The sequence below is a fragment of the Benincasa hispida genome, chromosome 8, assembly GCF_027475165.1.
Source record: "Benincasa hispida cultivar pf3 chromosome 8, pf3_genome.v1.1, whole genome shotgun sequence".
In the NCBI taxonomy this organism is placed as follows: Eukaryota; Viridiplantae; Streptophyta; class Magnoliopsida; order Cucurbitales; family Cucurbitaceae; genus Benincasa; species Benincasa hispida.
The window spans coordinates 65,477,085-65,493,505 of NC_143485.1; the positions used below are offsets into that span (position 1 = coordinate 65,477,085).

The following is a 16,421-nucleotide window of genomic DNA, read 5'->3' on the forward strand; positions in this document are numbered from 1 at the left end:
TTGATACATCATTATGCTGAGGTATACTAGGTGTTGAGAGTTGGGGAAAAAATTCCATATTCTATTAAATAGTCTTGAATTATTAAATCCATATACTCTCCACCTCGATCAATTTGAAGTGTCTTTATTGTCTTACCTAATATAATTTCAACATCAGCCTTGTACTCCTTGAATTTTTCAAAGGCTTCAGACTTATGTTGCATTAGGTAAACATACCGTACCTTGACTAATCATCTATGAAGGTGATAAAATATTTGAAACCTCCTCTTGCTTTAACATTCATAGGACACAAAGGTCCGAATGTACAAGTTCAAAGGTTTTTTTTTTTTTTTTTTATCTTTGTGACCTTTTCCAGTAAAAGGTCTCTTAGTCATTTTACCTTCAAGGCATGACTCACATATACTGATAAAGAATTTTATTCTAACTCGCTTAAATGTCTATTCTTAATCAACCTATCGAGATTTATGTGACCTAATCTTAGGTGCCAAAATCGGGCATTTTCTTTAAGAGAAACTTTTTTTTTTTTTTTTAGTTACAGTAGTTCTGAACATTTCAGTATTAAGGAACGCCTTAGATGCTAATGGCTTTTGCATACAAAGTTTATCTTTGAGGTTAGTTAAACAAATAAGAGCATCATTCTTGTAAATAAACACTTTGTTTACATTAAAATTTAGAGAATAGTTTTGTTCAAGTAAGCAATTTTACATAAATCAAATTCCTTTTCAAATCAGGAACTATATATACATTGTCTAACAATAAATAAGATTCTATAAAATTAAAGGAAGTCCTTTCACTGCCACAATCGAGATGACGTGTCCAATTTCAACCTGTATTGTTATCTCCCTAGTCTCCAATTGCTGCCAAGAACCAATGTCCTGAAATGACGAACAAATGTGATCCGTGGTGCATGAATCTATTATCTAGGCAGAGTCATCATTCTCCATTAAACAAGTATCCAATACGAGTAAATCATATTTACCTTATTTGATCTTCTTCTTTTCTACCAAATAGTTGGGACAATTCATTTTCTAGTGTTCTTTCTGGTTGGAAACAAATTCCCTTTGCAACCTTGGCCTTCTTGCCCATTTGGGCAACAACAGGGTTAGATTTCCCTTGACCTCCTTTCTTCTTCCACTTTTTGGTGTAGGAAGAAGAAGGTGCAGACTTTGTCCCAGAGATCGAACCTCTATAGAACTTCTTAAAGAACAAGGCAACATTTGCCTCACCTTTCTATTCCTTGACTTTCATAAAAAAAAGAGTATGTTTGTAGCTCATTGAGTAGGGTGGTCAGATTGTAGTCAAGTTTGTTCATAACAGCGTTGCCACGGAACTAGAGGAAACTCTTAGGTAGAGTTTACAAAATGAAGCTAACTTGACTAGCTTCGTTGATGCAGACCCATTCATCTCCCTCACGTTAAAGTGGACCATAATGTTCAGAACATATTCACAAACAGAGGCCCATTTTTTCATCTAGGCATGGAAGATGTATTTTAAAGTGTCATGGCAGAGATGTGTGGACGGTTGTCCAAACATTCGCCTCAAGAACTCCATGATCTCACTGGCTGTGAGCATGGACTTATGCTTCTCGGCCAAAACTTCAGATAAGCTAGTCAATATATATGCTCGGGTCTTTTCATTCGCCTTGACCTATTTCTCATATGTCTCCATAACATTTTGGGCTGCATTGGCAGCTGGGACTTGAGGCCACTCCTAAGTAAGGACAAATCGCAAGTCATCGATAATTAGCACAGTATTAATAGTATTTTTCCAACTTGTATAGTTATCACCGTTAAGTTTATCAGCGGAAAGCAAGTTAAGAGTAGCGCTCGTCATAATGAAATTTCTGAAACCATACAATTTATTTATATCAGTTATAAATGCATTACCCAATTTAACAACCAATCAATTTAGTAAAAAACTAATGCACCTTATGTGACATCTATTTTGCAATGATGTTTCAGTGAGTCAGGACAAAAGCTACCGTAGGGTGAACAATTACCCCTTTCATTGAATTGAGACATCTATTTTTTTGTAAGTGTAACCCCTCATTTTAGATTCTAGAATTCCACCCTATGATCCAACCGTAGGAAAAAAAATTGATTGGGAAAAAAACTAAAGTAATTCTATCCATTTTTGGAGTTTGAGTAAAAATTCATGCAAACACCATCCTTAGGGGGAACACAAACAAAGGTGTCTCGAGGTCGAGCATGAAAGTTCACTGCAAACTAATGAAGGAGATCATGGGATGTGTTGACACACGCCCCTCTCCCACTTACTATCAACACTCTCTCTATTCACCTTATTATTGACCTATGCAAACACCATCCGTAGAGGGACACAATGTAAGTCCTTGTTCTTTTTCCTCTTATTTATGCTTAGTATTAACTTAAATAAGTGAGTTTAGAATTTACCTGAATGAATCACTTTAATTATATGGCCTAAGCATGTTTTGTTGCTAAGTGTTAAAGTTAGTAGATGAAAATTACTTTACAAGTGCAAGATCATTTTTATTTATTTAGTAACTTAGTAACATTATTGATTGTTGGAGTAATTGATTATGATCTGGTGATTGGCTATTGAATATGAGTGGTGATTGGCTAAGTGTTAGAAAGAAAGGAAAAAAAAAACAAAATTTGGTAGAAGAAACAAACTGGGCCGAGACTGAAGAGTAGGAGTGTTTTGGTTGAAAATATTTTTAAATTAATTCCCTAAATTTATTATTTAATTTAACTTAATAAAGTCATTTAAGGATGAAAAGGAAATGAAAAATGAGAAAAATCCACGTAAAAGAACAAGCAAACAACTGGTTGGTTCAAAATGATTGGATGAAAAAAATGCAACATATGAAGGGCATATTTGGAAAGCTAGTTCTTCCAATTTACCCGTGAAATCTTCATGATTTTTTGACTAAATGAAAGCTGATTGAGTGTAAAAGAAATCCTACAGCTGCCGGAGTGATTAAAATTGAAAATTTGAGAAAACTTGAAGGAAACAGAGGTCGTCTGAAAATCAAATAAGTCTAAGCTTGTTGTTTTGAAGGAGTTCTCAAGGCATTTCGAGGAAGGTTTTGGTGTCCAAAATTTTTGGTAAGCTAGCTAAAAGGTCCTTATTGAGTTCCATAAAATTTATTTGAAGTTTATTTGATTATAAATGGTGTTTTAAAGCTTTAAAATTAGGTTGTAGCAGGAATTTCACTAGGCGACGACAGCAGCCAGCCACCCCTCCGCACGCCCAGCCTGCACGCGCTTGGCACCCAGGTTACCACCCCCACACACAATAGCCTCGCTCTCTGCCCATCCACCCACTCCCATAACCGCGTGTCCTCGATCGTGTCCAGTGCTCTTCAGTGCGCACCCCACACCCATGCCCCCTGTCATGCGTTTACACCTATTTTTGGTGCCTATGTACATGTTTTTTAACATTTTGAGAGTTGGTGAGTATTTTTTAAGCCCAATTAGGATTTTCTTGATATTTTAACCCTAAAATAAATAATTTTAGATTTTAAATTGATTTTTGTACCAGTTGGATAATTCGAGAAAAATGGGCTTAAGGAGCAAAATGTGAGGGTTTAGGAGTTGAATTGTGTTTAATTGGTCTCGTCGAATCACTAAGGGTTGTTTAAGGTTAATTTAACCTTTTGTAAGTGCCTAGTAACCCTAGGATTTTGTTTCAGGTCAAATTAAGACTAGGAAGGCTTATAAACCAAGGAACTTGTGCCTGTGACTATGAGGGGTTTATCCTTTAGTATTTTTATATGAAAAATATATATGTACGATAGTATGCTGTGATTTGTGAAATGTGATGGCATGATCGATTTTACTTTATTATTATTTCAAAAATTTCTTGAATCTTGATTTTTGAATTTCCATTGATTTGATATGAGCTGGATTTATGAAAATGTAGTTTGGAACCTAATTTTACACTATTGTGATTTGTATGGTTTGCAAAAGTGGTTTCAAACTACTAATTCTTATATCCGAGAGATGGTTATTTTTTCATGCTACTTGAATGTGTTTCAGTAACACCGCTTCGACAATCAGGGGGCTACCGGGGTCAGATATGGCTAAAGTAGACTGGGAAATCCAGAAAAACCTACGCCTATAGTGCCACCCAAGCTATCAAGGGATTGTTGGGGTCAGATGTGGCCAGAGTATATCAGGAAGTCTAGAGTAACCTGGCTTGTGGTGTGTATCTATATTTAGCCTTGAGGCAGCTCTGCATGCACGTATGACCTTGTTACACTATAAGAAATTTGGGATTTCCCAACGAATGTTTTCTCGACGCCAAAAAAAAGCGTTGAAAAAAATGGGTTCTCCTAACACTTTTTTTTGGCGCCAGGAAAAAAGATAATCTCCCGATGAAAATTCAATAGCATCGGGAAAAAATACATTCTATTGTGTCGTTTCTTGGACCGTCGGCATAAAAAATGGAGGGAAAAAAATTTGTTGGTCTCTCCCAACACTAAGATTGCAGCATCGGGAGATAATGCTTATCTCGATGGTATAGATGAGGCATTAAGATTAAAAAAAATTGGGAAAATTTTAATTAAAGCTCTTCGGACGGAAGTTTAAACTACCATCGGGAGAACCGAGTTGGCCCGACGTTATTTAGAGGTGTTGGATAGGGTGAATTAAAACCCTATCTTTTCTCTCTTCTTTTTCATCAGTCGCCTGACACCCTCTTTTCTTCTCCCTGATGTTTGTCTCCTTTGTTCTCCAAAACCCAAGCTGTCCAGAGAGCCCATGCCATCCTTGTCGGAAACACACGCCGTCCGATTGGTACTGCTGTCGAGCCCACGACTGGTGGTGCCCATATTTTCTCATTGATTTTCAAAGTCACGAGTAGCGCCCTAAAGTTCCCCTTACTCTCCCAATTAAGGTTCGCGTTATCTCTCTTTCCTTCTTAAGTTTATTTTGTTGGGGGTTGATGCCTTAAATCCCGTGGGTCCTGTAGTTTATAATTGTAATGTACAAACCATTTATTTATTTAATAAAATATGAGGTATTTTATTGGACATTTATTAGCCTTAACCCACAAAACCAATAAGCAAACATCTAAGGTTATCTTTTATAACTTAAATATGTATGTAGAGACATACGGATGGATTGTGTTTAAGCAATAACCTGAAGGGTCTATAGTAGATGGATAAGGCTAGGTACCTTATCTTGGTGACACTACGACTACGACTCGCTTTATAGATGTTACAATTGGTGTAAAGTTCTAGAAATGATCTAATCTTGATAAATCATGTAGAGACATGTGAGCGGGGGTGTTCTATACAAAAGGGTTTGTATAAGACCGGACTTTGAAATGAATAGTCTTATTATATAACGCCATTAATAATAGAGACTTACATTTCACCAGGATGACCTTAAGTAACATGACCTGAATCCTGGATGAGTTGTGAACTTCAGCTTTTAAAGACGGTCCTTTGATGCAAAAAACGTCTCTTTATTTCTAGCACATGTTTCAAACATTTAAAGTTTAATTCCCATTTATATGTTTCTTTTTTAAGTACAACAAGTCAATTTTATGTGTTTCATTATGAAAAATTGAAAAGATAAAAAATATGAAAAAAAAATAAATTAATTTAATAACAATATGTATAAAATAATGAAAAAAAATTTAGATACAATTGAATTTGTAACAAACATTGAAGCAAATCGAAATTTAGTTAGATACAATACAATCAAATTTGATCATAAAAGATAAATTCAAATATAAATTTGAGAGAAAAATCAGTAAGTTTTTGTTTATTGTGATTAATTCAATAAGTAGTTAGATAAATTTTAATTTGATAATAAAATATAATTCGTAGGAGAAAAATTAGGGAGCTTGTTTATTTACAATTACATTATATTCATAATTTTATGTTTATTTAAGCTTCAACAATTATACTATATTTATAACTTTATCAACCACAAAACCTACGAATGAAGCCTAACTCGTTCTAGAGGCATAGCAAAAACAGCAAGATTGCAAAAATGAATACTTATTTGTTCGTCAAAAAGACAAATTAATGGTATAATAATATAATAAGATGATAATGAATAAAAGGTGATTAAAAAAATATAAAAATTTGATAAAAATTTAAATGAAAATATATAATTTGTTAGATGATAATATGTATAAAATATTAAGTAAAATCCTAATCAAAATAAAAAAAATAATTCGAAATTAAAATAATAAGAAAATGAATAAAATAATATAAAATCTAAAGATATATTATAAATTAAAATCAAAATGATGATAAACAAATAAGATATTGACTAATTCTGAATATTTTTTAAAAATGGTTAAATCAAATCTAAACATATATAAAACCGTTGATTCCAATTTTAAAATGAGAGAAAAATCTGGTACTATGTCATAACCGATGATTCCATTGAGAATGGATATATAGTCTCATAACAGACGATAAAAAACGGTTGATCAACCATATCAGAGGCAATTTTGGGATTAAAAAATATATGTCAAGTGTGTGGCACGCTCTTGCCAAAAATCTTATTATTTTTTTGTTTTTTTTTTTTTTACAAAAATCAAAATGCAACCCCCAATTTTGCTATTTCCTCCAATCTCCCTTATGAATGGTTTCCCGGTTTTACAATCTGTGCCCGCCACAAGCGTCCAATTCATTTTGGGTCTGGGGCATTTAGGCCATGATGTTGGAAAATTTCATCACAGCCCATTTCAGTCTCATGTATGATCCGCAAAACGGTCACACAGAGGAGGACAAATCTTCCAAAAAAAACCTTCAAGGTAGTTGTTCCAACGGTTCTTGGCTCACAAGATTTACTGTACCCGCCAATTCGAACCATTCATTTCTTCTTCTTTTTCTTCTTCTTCTTCTTCTTCATTCTCCAATCTTCAATTCAGGCTCTATTGTTCAATAACGTGGGAACCCAGAAAGAGAGTAGCTCTGAAACAGACGTTTTGCCCTGGTTGGTAGCCTGTAATTGTTCGCAAGTATTTCTTGTTGTTCAAGGTTAGTCTGAAAGTGTTACTTGGTCTTTAATTTTTTTGCTTTTATTGCACTCATCTATTCTCACCGGCCTTTGCAGCTTTCCCCCTTTCCTTTTATGCCTGACGTGTATGCATATCTTCTTCTTTAACAACTATTTTTATTACCAAACTTGAATTTTTGTTAGATCACTTCTGTTTTTGTGTTGGTGGGTTGTTTTCTGAGAAAGACAGATAGAGAGAGTCTGTAAGAAAAAGGAAATTGAGAATGCAGGCTTTCATAGTTTCTGGTTACATGTTTTTCTGTTATTTGGTTCCTTAAAACACCAAAGTTTCTTAATAGTGTAAGGAAGGATAGATGTTTGAGGCTGTTTGAGAGATAACAATGGGAAAGCAAGGGGCCTCCAGGAATCTGCGGCCCGAGTCTCAGAATGATGGGATGTCATTAGGAATGAAAGATTATCAGATTAGATGTTCAGAAAATTTTTGTGGGAATAATCCCTCTATTGGCAGACGGCTTTCAGGAGAAGATGTGAACTCAAGTTTGAAAAATGTGTCAGTTCATGGATTGAAACATGATTTTTCCAAAATGAATGTTTCTAAAGGATCTTATGGGGGCAAAAGGAATTTTTGGCTTCAAAAGCATGTGAGGTCAATTTTGTTTATGATCGGGGTGATTGGTTTTGTTTTTTTGGTTGATTCTTTAACAGTATCCCTTGTCAATTTGATCATTCACCGGAACAGTCCATCTGCCAGAAAATCAAGTGGTATCAAGGTAAAATTTGCTAATTTTTGTGATGGATATGCTTTGTATTCTCTGCACGAAGTGATCCTGATGTACTCGAGGAATGTTTCTAGATTTAATTAGCATTTGGAAGTTTAATAGGTTGGTAATAGCTTCTTAGGTATGGCGTTGATAGATATCCTTATATGCTCGGGTCCTTCATACTCTCTTTCCTTGATTTTAGTAATAATCTTTATTAGATCCATCAGTACTGACTTTGTAGAATTCCAAATGCTATGGATAGAGATTGTCAGTTGGTATTACAATGTTCTAACATCAATGCTCTAGTGATGATATATCCATTTTTGTTGACTTAAGGATGATAATGGTCCCCGTGTTCAAAAAGAAAAGTCACCAATCCAGATGTATGACCGCCTTGTGCATTTGGCCTCTAATTCTCTCGCAGAGGTTTGCTGTTTGACTCTTCTCATATTGTAAATGTTTGAATCAGCTTTCACCGTCACTTTTCTGATGATTCTTAAAAAATGATACTGTTCTGCATTCAGGTTGAGTTTAAACCAGAGAAATCAAGTTTGTGGAAGGAACCATATCTTCAGGCCTCTGCATGGGTACCCTGTGCAGATGGAAACATTGGATCAGATTTAGGTGCCCAATCAGACCTTAAGCTGTTTGATGTTCATAAAGTCCTTTTAATTTTTGCTCGGATAATTGCTAATTGCTGCTGCAGACTTAATGAGTATGCATAGACTATTTAGTGCATGGAAACTGTATCATGTGACTGACACTCGGTTGTAATCTTGGATCAGGGAAGTTTGATAATACTAATGGCTACATAGTAGTCAGTGCAAATGGTGGTCTTAATCAGCAACGAGTTGCTGTAAGTGTTTGTATCTTCCATGTCACTATTATCCTTATCAAATTCTTAGTGCTCTATGTTCTGCCTGCATATCAGAGCGTTCAAACACTTATAGATGATAAAATTGGCAAATGTGGTATGAAAATCAATTAGCCAAGGAATTGATATTCAACTGATAAATACGGAAAATATGATCAAATGACCAAATTTACATTAATTTATTTTCTGCTTTCATAACTGCCTATGAGAGTATGAGAGTAGCTAGAAGAACATCATTTTACATGCTATTTTGATCGTTTTATAACTGGGGTTCATTATTTAGGGAAAATAGACAATTGAAAGGAACGTCAAAGAAATATGCAGTTCAGATAATTTTATAGCTCATCTTCTTATTGGCTAGGTCCAGAGAAAATACATTTTCTGATATAAGGGTCATAACGTTTACTTGCAATATTCTGAACTACAATTCAAGTAGCAAGCATATGCGATGATGTTTTCTTAGACAGATCTTGTTTCAGTCTTCTTTGCAAATGGACCAACTTTTGACTTCTCTACTTAGCTTAGTCCTCACGTGGGTTTATGACACTTAACAGATCTGCAATGCTGTTGCACTGGCATCTCTTCTTAATGCAACTCTAGTAATTCCAAGATTTCTTTACAGCAATGTATGGAAGGATCCAAGGTCTGAGGTCTTTCTGAATCCCATACCATTCTATTAAATTCATTTTACTAGTTTAACACTGTCACTTATTGGCATATGTAGTTATGTAAGAATGGTGAAGTGATACCCTTGCTTTCATTTATGCATTGTTGGTCGAGCAAATTTCATGCATTATAGTTTCCCACGGATGAAATTTATGGTCATTCAACTATATTAAATAGCAATCTCATCAAACTCTAGCCAATAAAAGCATTTTCAAAATTGAATCATTGTTCCTGCATAATGTTTAAAATTCATGTTCAACTTGGCCATGGCAAGCATTTGTAGTTGTTGATCTTGTGGCCGTCCAACTTTCACATTTTATGCTTTCATTGATTGGCAGAGTCTCACACGTCGTTTCTTTAATGAGAATGCAGCCAGTTTGGTGACATATACCAAGAAGATTACTTCATGAGTACTCTTAAAGATGATGTACATATTGTCAAGGAACTCCCTTCTTACTTAAAGTCTCTAGATCTAGAGGCAATTGGTACTCAGGTATGTTATAAATTGTTAGATAATATAATTAAATTTTCCTTCTCCTACGAGTTTAAGCTTTTGGGTCAATTTGTGATTTAAGATGGTATCAGAGCAGAAGGTCTAGGAAGGTCATGTGTTCAAACCCTGCATGTTATTTTCTCCCCAATTAATCTTGATTTCCACTTGTTGAGTCTTCTTCATATTTCAAGTCCACAAGTGAGGGGAGTGTTAGATGATATAATTAAATTTGCCTACCTACGAGTTTAAGCTTTGGGTCAATTGGTGATTTAAGATAAATAAATGCATATACTTCATACAACCACTTTCACTCTGGAAACAACTCAGTAGCTCCTGGTACTTTTTCAGATCACTGATGCAGATATTGCAAAAGAGGCGAAGCCCACTGATTATATTAGAACCGTTCTCCCTCTCCTTTTGCAGAATGGAGTTGTTCACTTCCTTGGCTTTGGAAATCGACTTGGCTTTGATCCCATACCTTTCGACCTTCAGGTTGTAAACCAAATATAACAGGAAAACATTACTGCTACTGGTATTTAGCTTGGTATCACGAATGAATTTTTGCATCTAATGTTTCATTTCTGTTAATTCAGATGTTACAGTTTTCTCTTTGGAAGTAAATTTGAGATGTTTTTGCTCACTCTCTTGAGAGACCAGTCATTTTTTACATTTAGTTATCTGTGAAAGAAAACAGCCTAGATAAATAAAAATTAGCAGTAGTCAAGATATTGAAGTCTCATTTTCTATTTACAAGAGTAGAGCAGAGAATGAACATACACAAGAGAGCCTTTATCCCAAGATTGGTTGATTAGTCTTCCTGTATTCAAGCATGCCTTTCTCTATCATTGTCACGAGTGACTATGCTTGGAAGGAAAACATCACTTAATTAAACCAATCCGTTCGTGCCTGTGTTTGCTAGTTTTTAAGTTGTATGGAAAAGATACTTCAATATTTTAAAAGAAGCTAAATTAATCTTGTCATTGTATGAAAGCTTATTCTCTACCATCTCCTAAGTGACTAGAGGATTGTCTGAAGCTCAAAATCTGAAGTGTAGGTACCTCTTAATAATTTGCTTCAATTTCTTCACAATTGCAGAAATTAAGATGTAAATGCAACTTCCATGCTCTGAAGTTTGTACATAAAATCCAACGAGTTGGTTCTTTATTGGTCAAAAGGATAAGAAAATATGATGCCGCCCAGAGTATGTTGGATAAACAATTGCTTGGAAACTTCATTGACTATGTGCCGTCCAAAGAGGACAAAGTTCTTGGGGGTCCAACGAAGTATCTTGCTTTACATTTGAGATTTGAAGTGGATATGGTTGCATACTCCCTCTGTGACTTTGGAGGTGGAGAAGATGAGAAGAAGGAGATTCAAGCATACAGAGAAATCCATTTTCCTTTACTGATTGAGCGTTTGAAGAAGTCAAAGTACTTAATTTGATGTTCTTTTTTCTTTCTCGTCACAATTTAACCCAAATTTCAGACTACATCAACTTATGTAAGTATATGCTGATCGTTTTGGAATTGCAAATTGGTTTGCAGGACAATTTCTTCAACAGAGTTGAGAATATCAGGGAGATGCCCATTGACACCAGAAGAAGCAGGACTCGTTCTAGCTGGTCTTGGATTCAAACATAGAACTTATATTTATTTGGCTGGATCTCATATATATGGTGGAAATTCCCGGATGCAGACCTTCTCTGACCTCTATCCCAACTTAGTCACGAAGGAAACACTTCTTACTCCCAGTGAACTTGCACCATTTCAAAACTTCTCTTCTCAGGTATAACATTGAAGAGTGTGAAAGTTATTGAAAGATGAGGTATCATGATAATCTTTAAGCTACATTTCTGATGTAGAGTCTGTGTTACCTCATTGATTACTACAATCTGTTTTTTTTCCCAACGATTTTATTTAGATGCTTAGTCAGTATTTTTACTCTAGGAACCAAGCACTTGGGCGAATGTGGCTATATTTCCTGTTTTTTACATGGAAAAGTTGCATGTTTTTTATGTTTAATTCATTAGGCTAAATGCTTGTAATATAGCTTGCAGCGTTGGATTTTATTGCCTGTGTAAGTGCTGATGTCTTTGCCATGACCGATTCTGGAAGCCAACTATCATCTCTGGTGTCAGGATTTCGAACTTACTATGGAGGTGGCAATGCCCCTACTTTAAGACCAAACAAGAAAAGGTTAGCGGCAATCTTATCCGAGAATAAGACCATAGGCTGGAATACTTTTGAAGATAGAGTTAGAAAGATGATTGAGGAAGGTCAACGAGTCCGGACCAGAGGGTTTGGTAGAAGCATCTATCGTCAACCAAGGTGCCCAGAATGCATGTGCAAATCCCAGTAGTGCAAAGAGTATAAATGATTCACTTAGCTGCCTTGGATGGAAGTCTACATATATCCTTTCCCCTCTGGCAATATTCAAATTCATTTGTTCATTCTTATTCTGTCAGTATATAACCTGCTGCGATTGACTCATTTTGCTTGTCCATTATCATAGTTCGTTAGCAAGAGAAGAGCTGGTTGTAAATTTATCACATTCACAATGCTGGCTGGCTCGCACGAGTTGATTGAATTTTCTGAGATACAAAAATATCATTGATTTAAAAAAAAGAAAATAGACAATACAGGTCTCTCTTCTTTCAAGACTTTTCAAGACTAAGTAGGCTTTATTTTTTCCAACTCGAATATTCCGAGCAAAGTGATTATCATTCAAAACTGGGAGGCTAAGGGGATGGCGGCCATTGAGATGGAGTCTAGTCTCGTCTTTTAGTAATCTTCACCCTCCCCTCCATCATTCAAAGAATCTCCTCAACCAGGAATGATACTTTCCACAATTTGTTTGCCATCTCTCTGTGTTGGTGCATGCAAACTTCGTCCCCTCTGTTTTATCGTTGTATTCAAGATGGAGGGAAGAAGCGGTTTAGGTTAAATGGAAGAGTGTAAAACTCTTCATTCCTGCTGTCCCCCTTAAACGTCCTGAACTTAACCCACCATGGCATTCCCCTGTCTCTAGCACTGTCTTTGTAGTCTAGTGTGTTATCCAAGAAAACCGCAACGATGAGGGCTACTGTTGGTGGCGAGAAGAAGATAGTGTTTAGGAAGTCATTGAACTGCACATTAAAATGAGAAAACGTGTGAGAATAGTGATGAGGGGAAATGGTTAGTTCATGTCCATAGAGAAATTAGGTGAAAACACAACAAACTCACCCATCCAGCGTTTGTGTGAGCAGGACCATGAAAGGCCTTTGCAGTGTACTCCCTAAAATAATCAGGCACAGACAAACCCAAGTACAATGCCACACCAGTAATGAAGAGATTCCTCATTGAATTCATGTTGGTAAATTGCAAAAATGACAACCCCACAGAGGCTGAGAAAAAGAGCTAAAAATGTTAACACTCCATTTCCAGAGAATATATAAAATATGAAATAATATGCAAAATCTACTCACCAACAAGACCGAACAAGACACAATATACAGCTGCAAATATGGTGAAGGGTATTGAAGCAAACAATGCACCAAATTTCCCTGCAGGAAGCAGCAGAGTCCCAACATGATAAACTTAAGCAAGATAAAATGTAATGTTACAAAGTAACTTCTTGAATTCATTCTGCTCACCTAGAATTGAGAAGAATATCATAAATCCAGCTGAAATCTGGATAACCCTGCGACTACCAACACGGGTGCTTCCGAGCAGCCCTACGTTTTCTCTGTACATACATTATAAGTCAGAAAACTTGCATAGTTACATACCCAAATTGACACAATGCAATGAGAAGCCAGTAAAGAAAATTTACATTGACACAGTTGATCCAGAAAGTGTCCCAAATAGACCACTCAGAAGAATCCCAATTCCCTGCCAACCAATGCCGCGGCTCAGAACATGAGCTGGAGGTGGGGTTGCACTCGCTAAACGTGATGCTGCCTTGAACGCTGCGGTTGACTGCTAAATAGTTGAGTTTTCCATATTACTTTTACAAGTACAGAGCAAGAATTATAATATATTGCTAGAGTAGAGCACTACAGTACCTCAATCAAAGATACTAGAACTGCAGCCATCATCCCAAAAGCATGGCCAGCATTGAAAGTTGGAGCACCCCACTGAAGAGGGTATGGAATCTTGATCCTGAATGATGGAGGCATCGTTGGAGAAGAAGGATTAGTTATCTTTTTTCTTTCTATATCAGAACAAAGTACAAGCGAGACCAGGTTGAGATAACAACCATGGAGCAGATGAAATGAGGTTGGCCCTGTCAGTTCGACAATTGATTTGAGTTAATTCTGGTCTATGTTTGTATGCACCACTGGCTGTTAAGAGGTGTGCATATGCCCATATCACAGTGACTGTTATAAGAAGAGCGAAGCGTTCGAGTATTGGCAGTTGCCTTGTATGAAAACCTTTGAGATACTGCAAAAGAAGCAAATTGTATAGATTTTTTAAAAGGGCGCCCTGACTTCTGTTACCTACATCACTCTTTTCCCTCTTCAATGGACATGGAACATTAGAACAAGAAATTAAGACTTTAATTAGTATTGTTCTGCATTAGCAAGATAATATTAGACATCACCTGTGAGAAGGCTATGAAAAGTATAAGCATGGGAACGCCAATTTCCACACATCTTCCAACCTGGTTAAATTCCAATGGTCAGATAAACTGAAAAACCAAAAAACCAAAAATTTGAAAAACACACCAAACTGGGCTTCCTTAAAATGGCAAATTGAAATGTACCACTGGGAATCCTCTGTCAAACAGACCAAAGCCTACTAGTGCAATCACAGGGACCATTCCAAGAGGACTGAAGAACCTGAAATGAATGATAAACTTCCCTTCGTTAATATATATATGCAGAGTGAAACAGATTTAGTCATGTAATAATTCTTCAGGAAGTTCTACCTGGAACAAATAGCCCATAACTGACTGTATCCCAAAATAATCTGTATGCTTGATGATACAATTAGAGCCCCTTGAACTGCTCTCATTGTGTTCAGAAATCTCTATAGAAGTAACATGTTAATTTTACTTTATGTAAAACATCCCTGAATCTCTGATCTTTAGTTTAATTCATGAGAAAAAAAGAAAGCAAAAAGACAACAATGTTGACTCTTTGGACATTGATTGAGTTGGATGTATGGACAAAATCTCAGAGTCCATTATGCATCAGTAAAGACAACTAATTTGGCCATACGTTTTGGAGACAAATGGAAAAGTTGAAAAATAAAAAACATTGAATTGGGATACTGACCAAATGAGGGTCCTCGATTCTTGATAAAGATGAGTCGTGAATGATGGAAATAATCGGAACCATAAAGGCATAAGAACCTCCGATAACAGTAGGCAATCTTGTTCCAAACAGAGTTTGTAGAAGCGTATTGATCCCTTCAACAAAAAGTAGAGTCTGTACCACTCTCACTTTATCACCCTGTATCATAGTTTCAAATCCCATATTAAAAAGAAAAAAAAAACAAGCAGAAAAGCATCTTGAGATGAAAAGGTTTGAGATTATTTTCTTTTGTCTTCATATAGCAGCTGGATAATCTGTCACTCATGATATTGAAACTCAGAATATTCCAAAGTCTTTACGTTTGAACTGAAAATAGCAAAACAAACTTGAAAATGAAGAAATAGGAAGAGAGTTGGGATTTTTTTTTTCCTCACATCATCGCCTCCCATCAAAGGAACAAGGAAAGAAGGGATCATCACAGCAGTACCCAACGCCAGAATGTAGTGCTGAAACCCCAAAGCTATGGCTTCCCCTGTTATCAAAACATCAACAAACAACAGCAAATTGTGAACTCAGAAGAAAAAAAAACATCAGTGAATTAGTTTCATTATCTTCATTTTAGAAAATGAAGCATTACCCCAAGATGGGTTTGAATCAATACAGTACTCCAAGCCCTGAAGTTGATCCATTGGTGGATGGCTAATCTCCTCTGGTTTTGGAGCTTCCATTACTCACGAAATCCACTTCTCAAACTTCCAATGTGTAAAAATCCCAAATGGGATAGTGGTAAAAATAACCCAAACGTCGAAAGAACGGAGATACAAACAAACAACGCAAAGCAACCTGTCTCTCTCTCAAGAAAACTTGTAGCCAAAAACAGAGAGAGAATAGAAGAGACGAAGAGACTACTACTACTACAATGAGAAAAGAAGAAATGGAAAAAAGCAAAAGTGGGTCTGAAATTAAAAAGTTACAGAGATATTAGAGAAAGAGAATGAGCAAAGTTGAAGGCGAGGGTTGAATGCCGTGAGAGTTGCCGCCCATTACCAAAGCGGCTTCTTTTTAGCTTTAGTTCTTGGCCTTCACCATTTTGGTTTTTTGGGACTTACCAAAAGGCCCGTTAAATTTTTGTAAATTTCCCAAACTACCCTCACAAAAACAGCCAAATCCCAAATGTTACCGTTGCCCATTGTTTCACCATCCTCTTCACCTTCCTTATAAATGTTTACTCATAGAGTGTACTAAAAAAACAACAAAAATATCACCCAACTAAATAAATGTTCTACTATTATTATTTAATTCCTTGTCGGATTTTTCAATTTCCCTTCAAACACAGCAGAAACAAGACAACTTTATTATCATTATTATTATTATTTGGTCAATCTTGGTCAATGTAAAGGACAACTAACAACCAATTTATGTTTGT

The 16,421-nt window shown here is 35.9% G+C and overlaps 2 protein-coding genes across 3 annotated transcripts; one reads left to right on the top strand and one right to left on the bottom strand.

The window, feature by feature from the left end:
* Nucleotides 1-7,135: 7,135 nt before the first annotated feature.
* LOC120083352 (O-fucosyltransferase 8) lies at nt 7,136-12,419 on the top strand. 2 transcript variants are annotated; one of them, XM_039039078.2, is made up of 10 exons: nt 7,136-7,735; nt 8,063-8,152; nt 8,251-8,350; nt 8,512-8,582; nt 9,155-9,243; nt 9,639-9,759; nt 10,108-10,251; nt 10,855-11,189; nt 11,304-11,544; nt 11,809-12,419. In XM_039039078.2, exons 1-10 carry the CDS (start codon nt 7,346-7,348, stop codon nt 12,115-12,117), a joined length of 1,890 nt encoding a protein of 629 aa, XP_038895006.2. In that variant the 5' UTR covers nt 7,136-7,345; the 3' UTR covers nt 12,118-12,419. The 2 variants fall into 2 exon arrangements, with proteins under 2 accessions (XP_038895006.2, XP_038895007.2); XM_039039079.2 differs by having other exon boundaries at nt 11,897-12,419.
* LOC120083354 (Xanthine/uracil permease family protein) lies at nt 12,291-16,183 on the bottom strand. The gene is made up of 13 exons (XM_039039082.2): nt 15,633-16,183; nt 15,430-15,527; nt 15,017-15,193; nt 14,668-14,768; nt 14,503-14,578; nt 14,341-14,400; nt 13,996-14,180; nt 13,802-13,898; nt 13,570-13,715; nt 13,391-13,482; nt 13,223-13,300; nt 12,981-13,141; nt 12,291-12,883 (listed from the first exon to the last, which is right to left on the bottom strand). The coding sequence occupies exons 1-13, from the start codon at nt 15,721-15,723 to the stop codon at nt 12,671-12,673; spliced, it is 1,575 nt and encodes a 524-aa protein (XP_038895010.1). The 5' UTR covers nt 15,724-16,183; the 3' UTR covers nt 12,291-12,670.
* Between the last annotated feature and the right edge of the window lie 238 nt (nt 16,184-16,421).

What these genes read in the sequence shown, in the direction of transcription:
- LOC120083352 (XM_039039078.2), top strand. Translation starts at nt 7,346, where the DNA reads ATGGGAAAGCAAGGGGCCTCCAGGAATCTGCGGCCCGAGTCTCAGAAT. An exon ending in GAAAATCAAGTGGTATCAAG is followed by an intron (nt 7,736 to 8,062) that starts GTAAAATTTGCT and finishes TGTTGACTTAAG; the next exon opens with GATGATAATGGTCCCCGTGT. An exon ending in AAACATTGGATCAGATTTAG is followed by an intron (nt 8,351 to 8,511) that starts GTGCCCAATCAG and finishes ATCTTGGATCAG; the next exon opens with GGAAGTTTGATAATACTAAT.
- LOC120083354 (XM_039039082.2), bottom strand. Translation starts at nt 15,723, where the DNA reads ATGGAAGCTCCAAAACCAGAGGAGATTAGCCATCCACCAATGGATCAA. An exon ending in TTGACAGAGGATTCCCAGTG is followed by an intron (nt 14,401 to 14,502) that starts GTACATTTCAAT and finishes GAATTTAACCAG; the next exon opens with GTTGGAAGATGTGTGGAAAT. An exon ending in TGTCTTGTTCGGTCTTGTTG is followed by an intron (nt 13,142 to 13,222) that starts GTGAGTAGATTT and finishes TCTTTTTCTCAG; the next exon opens with CCTCTGTGGGGTTGTCATTT.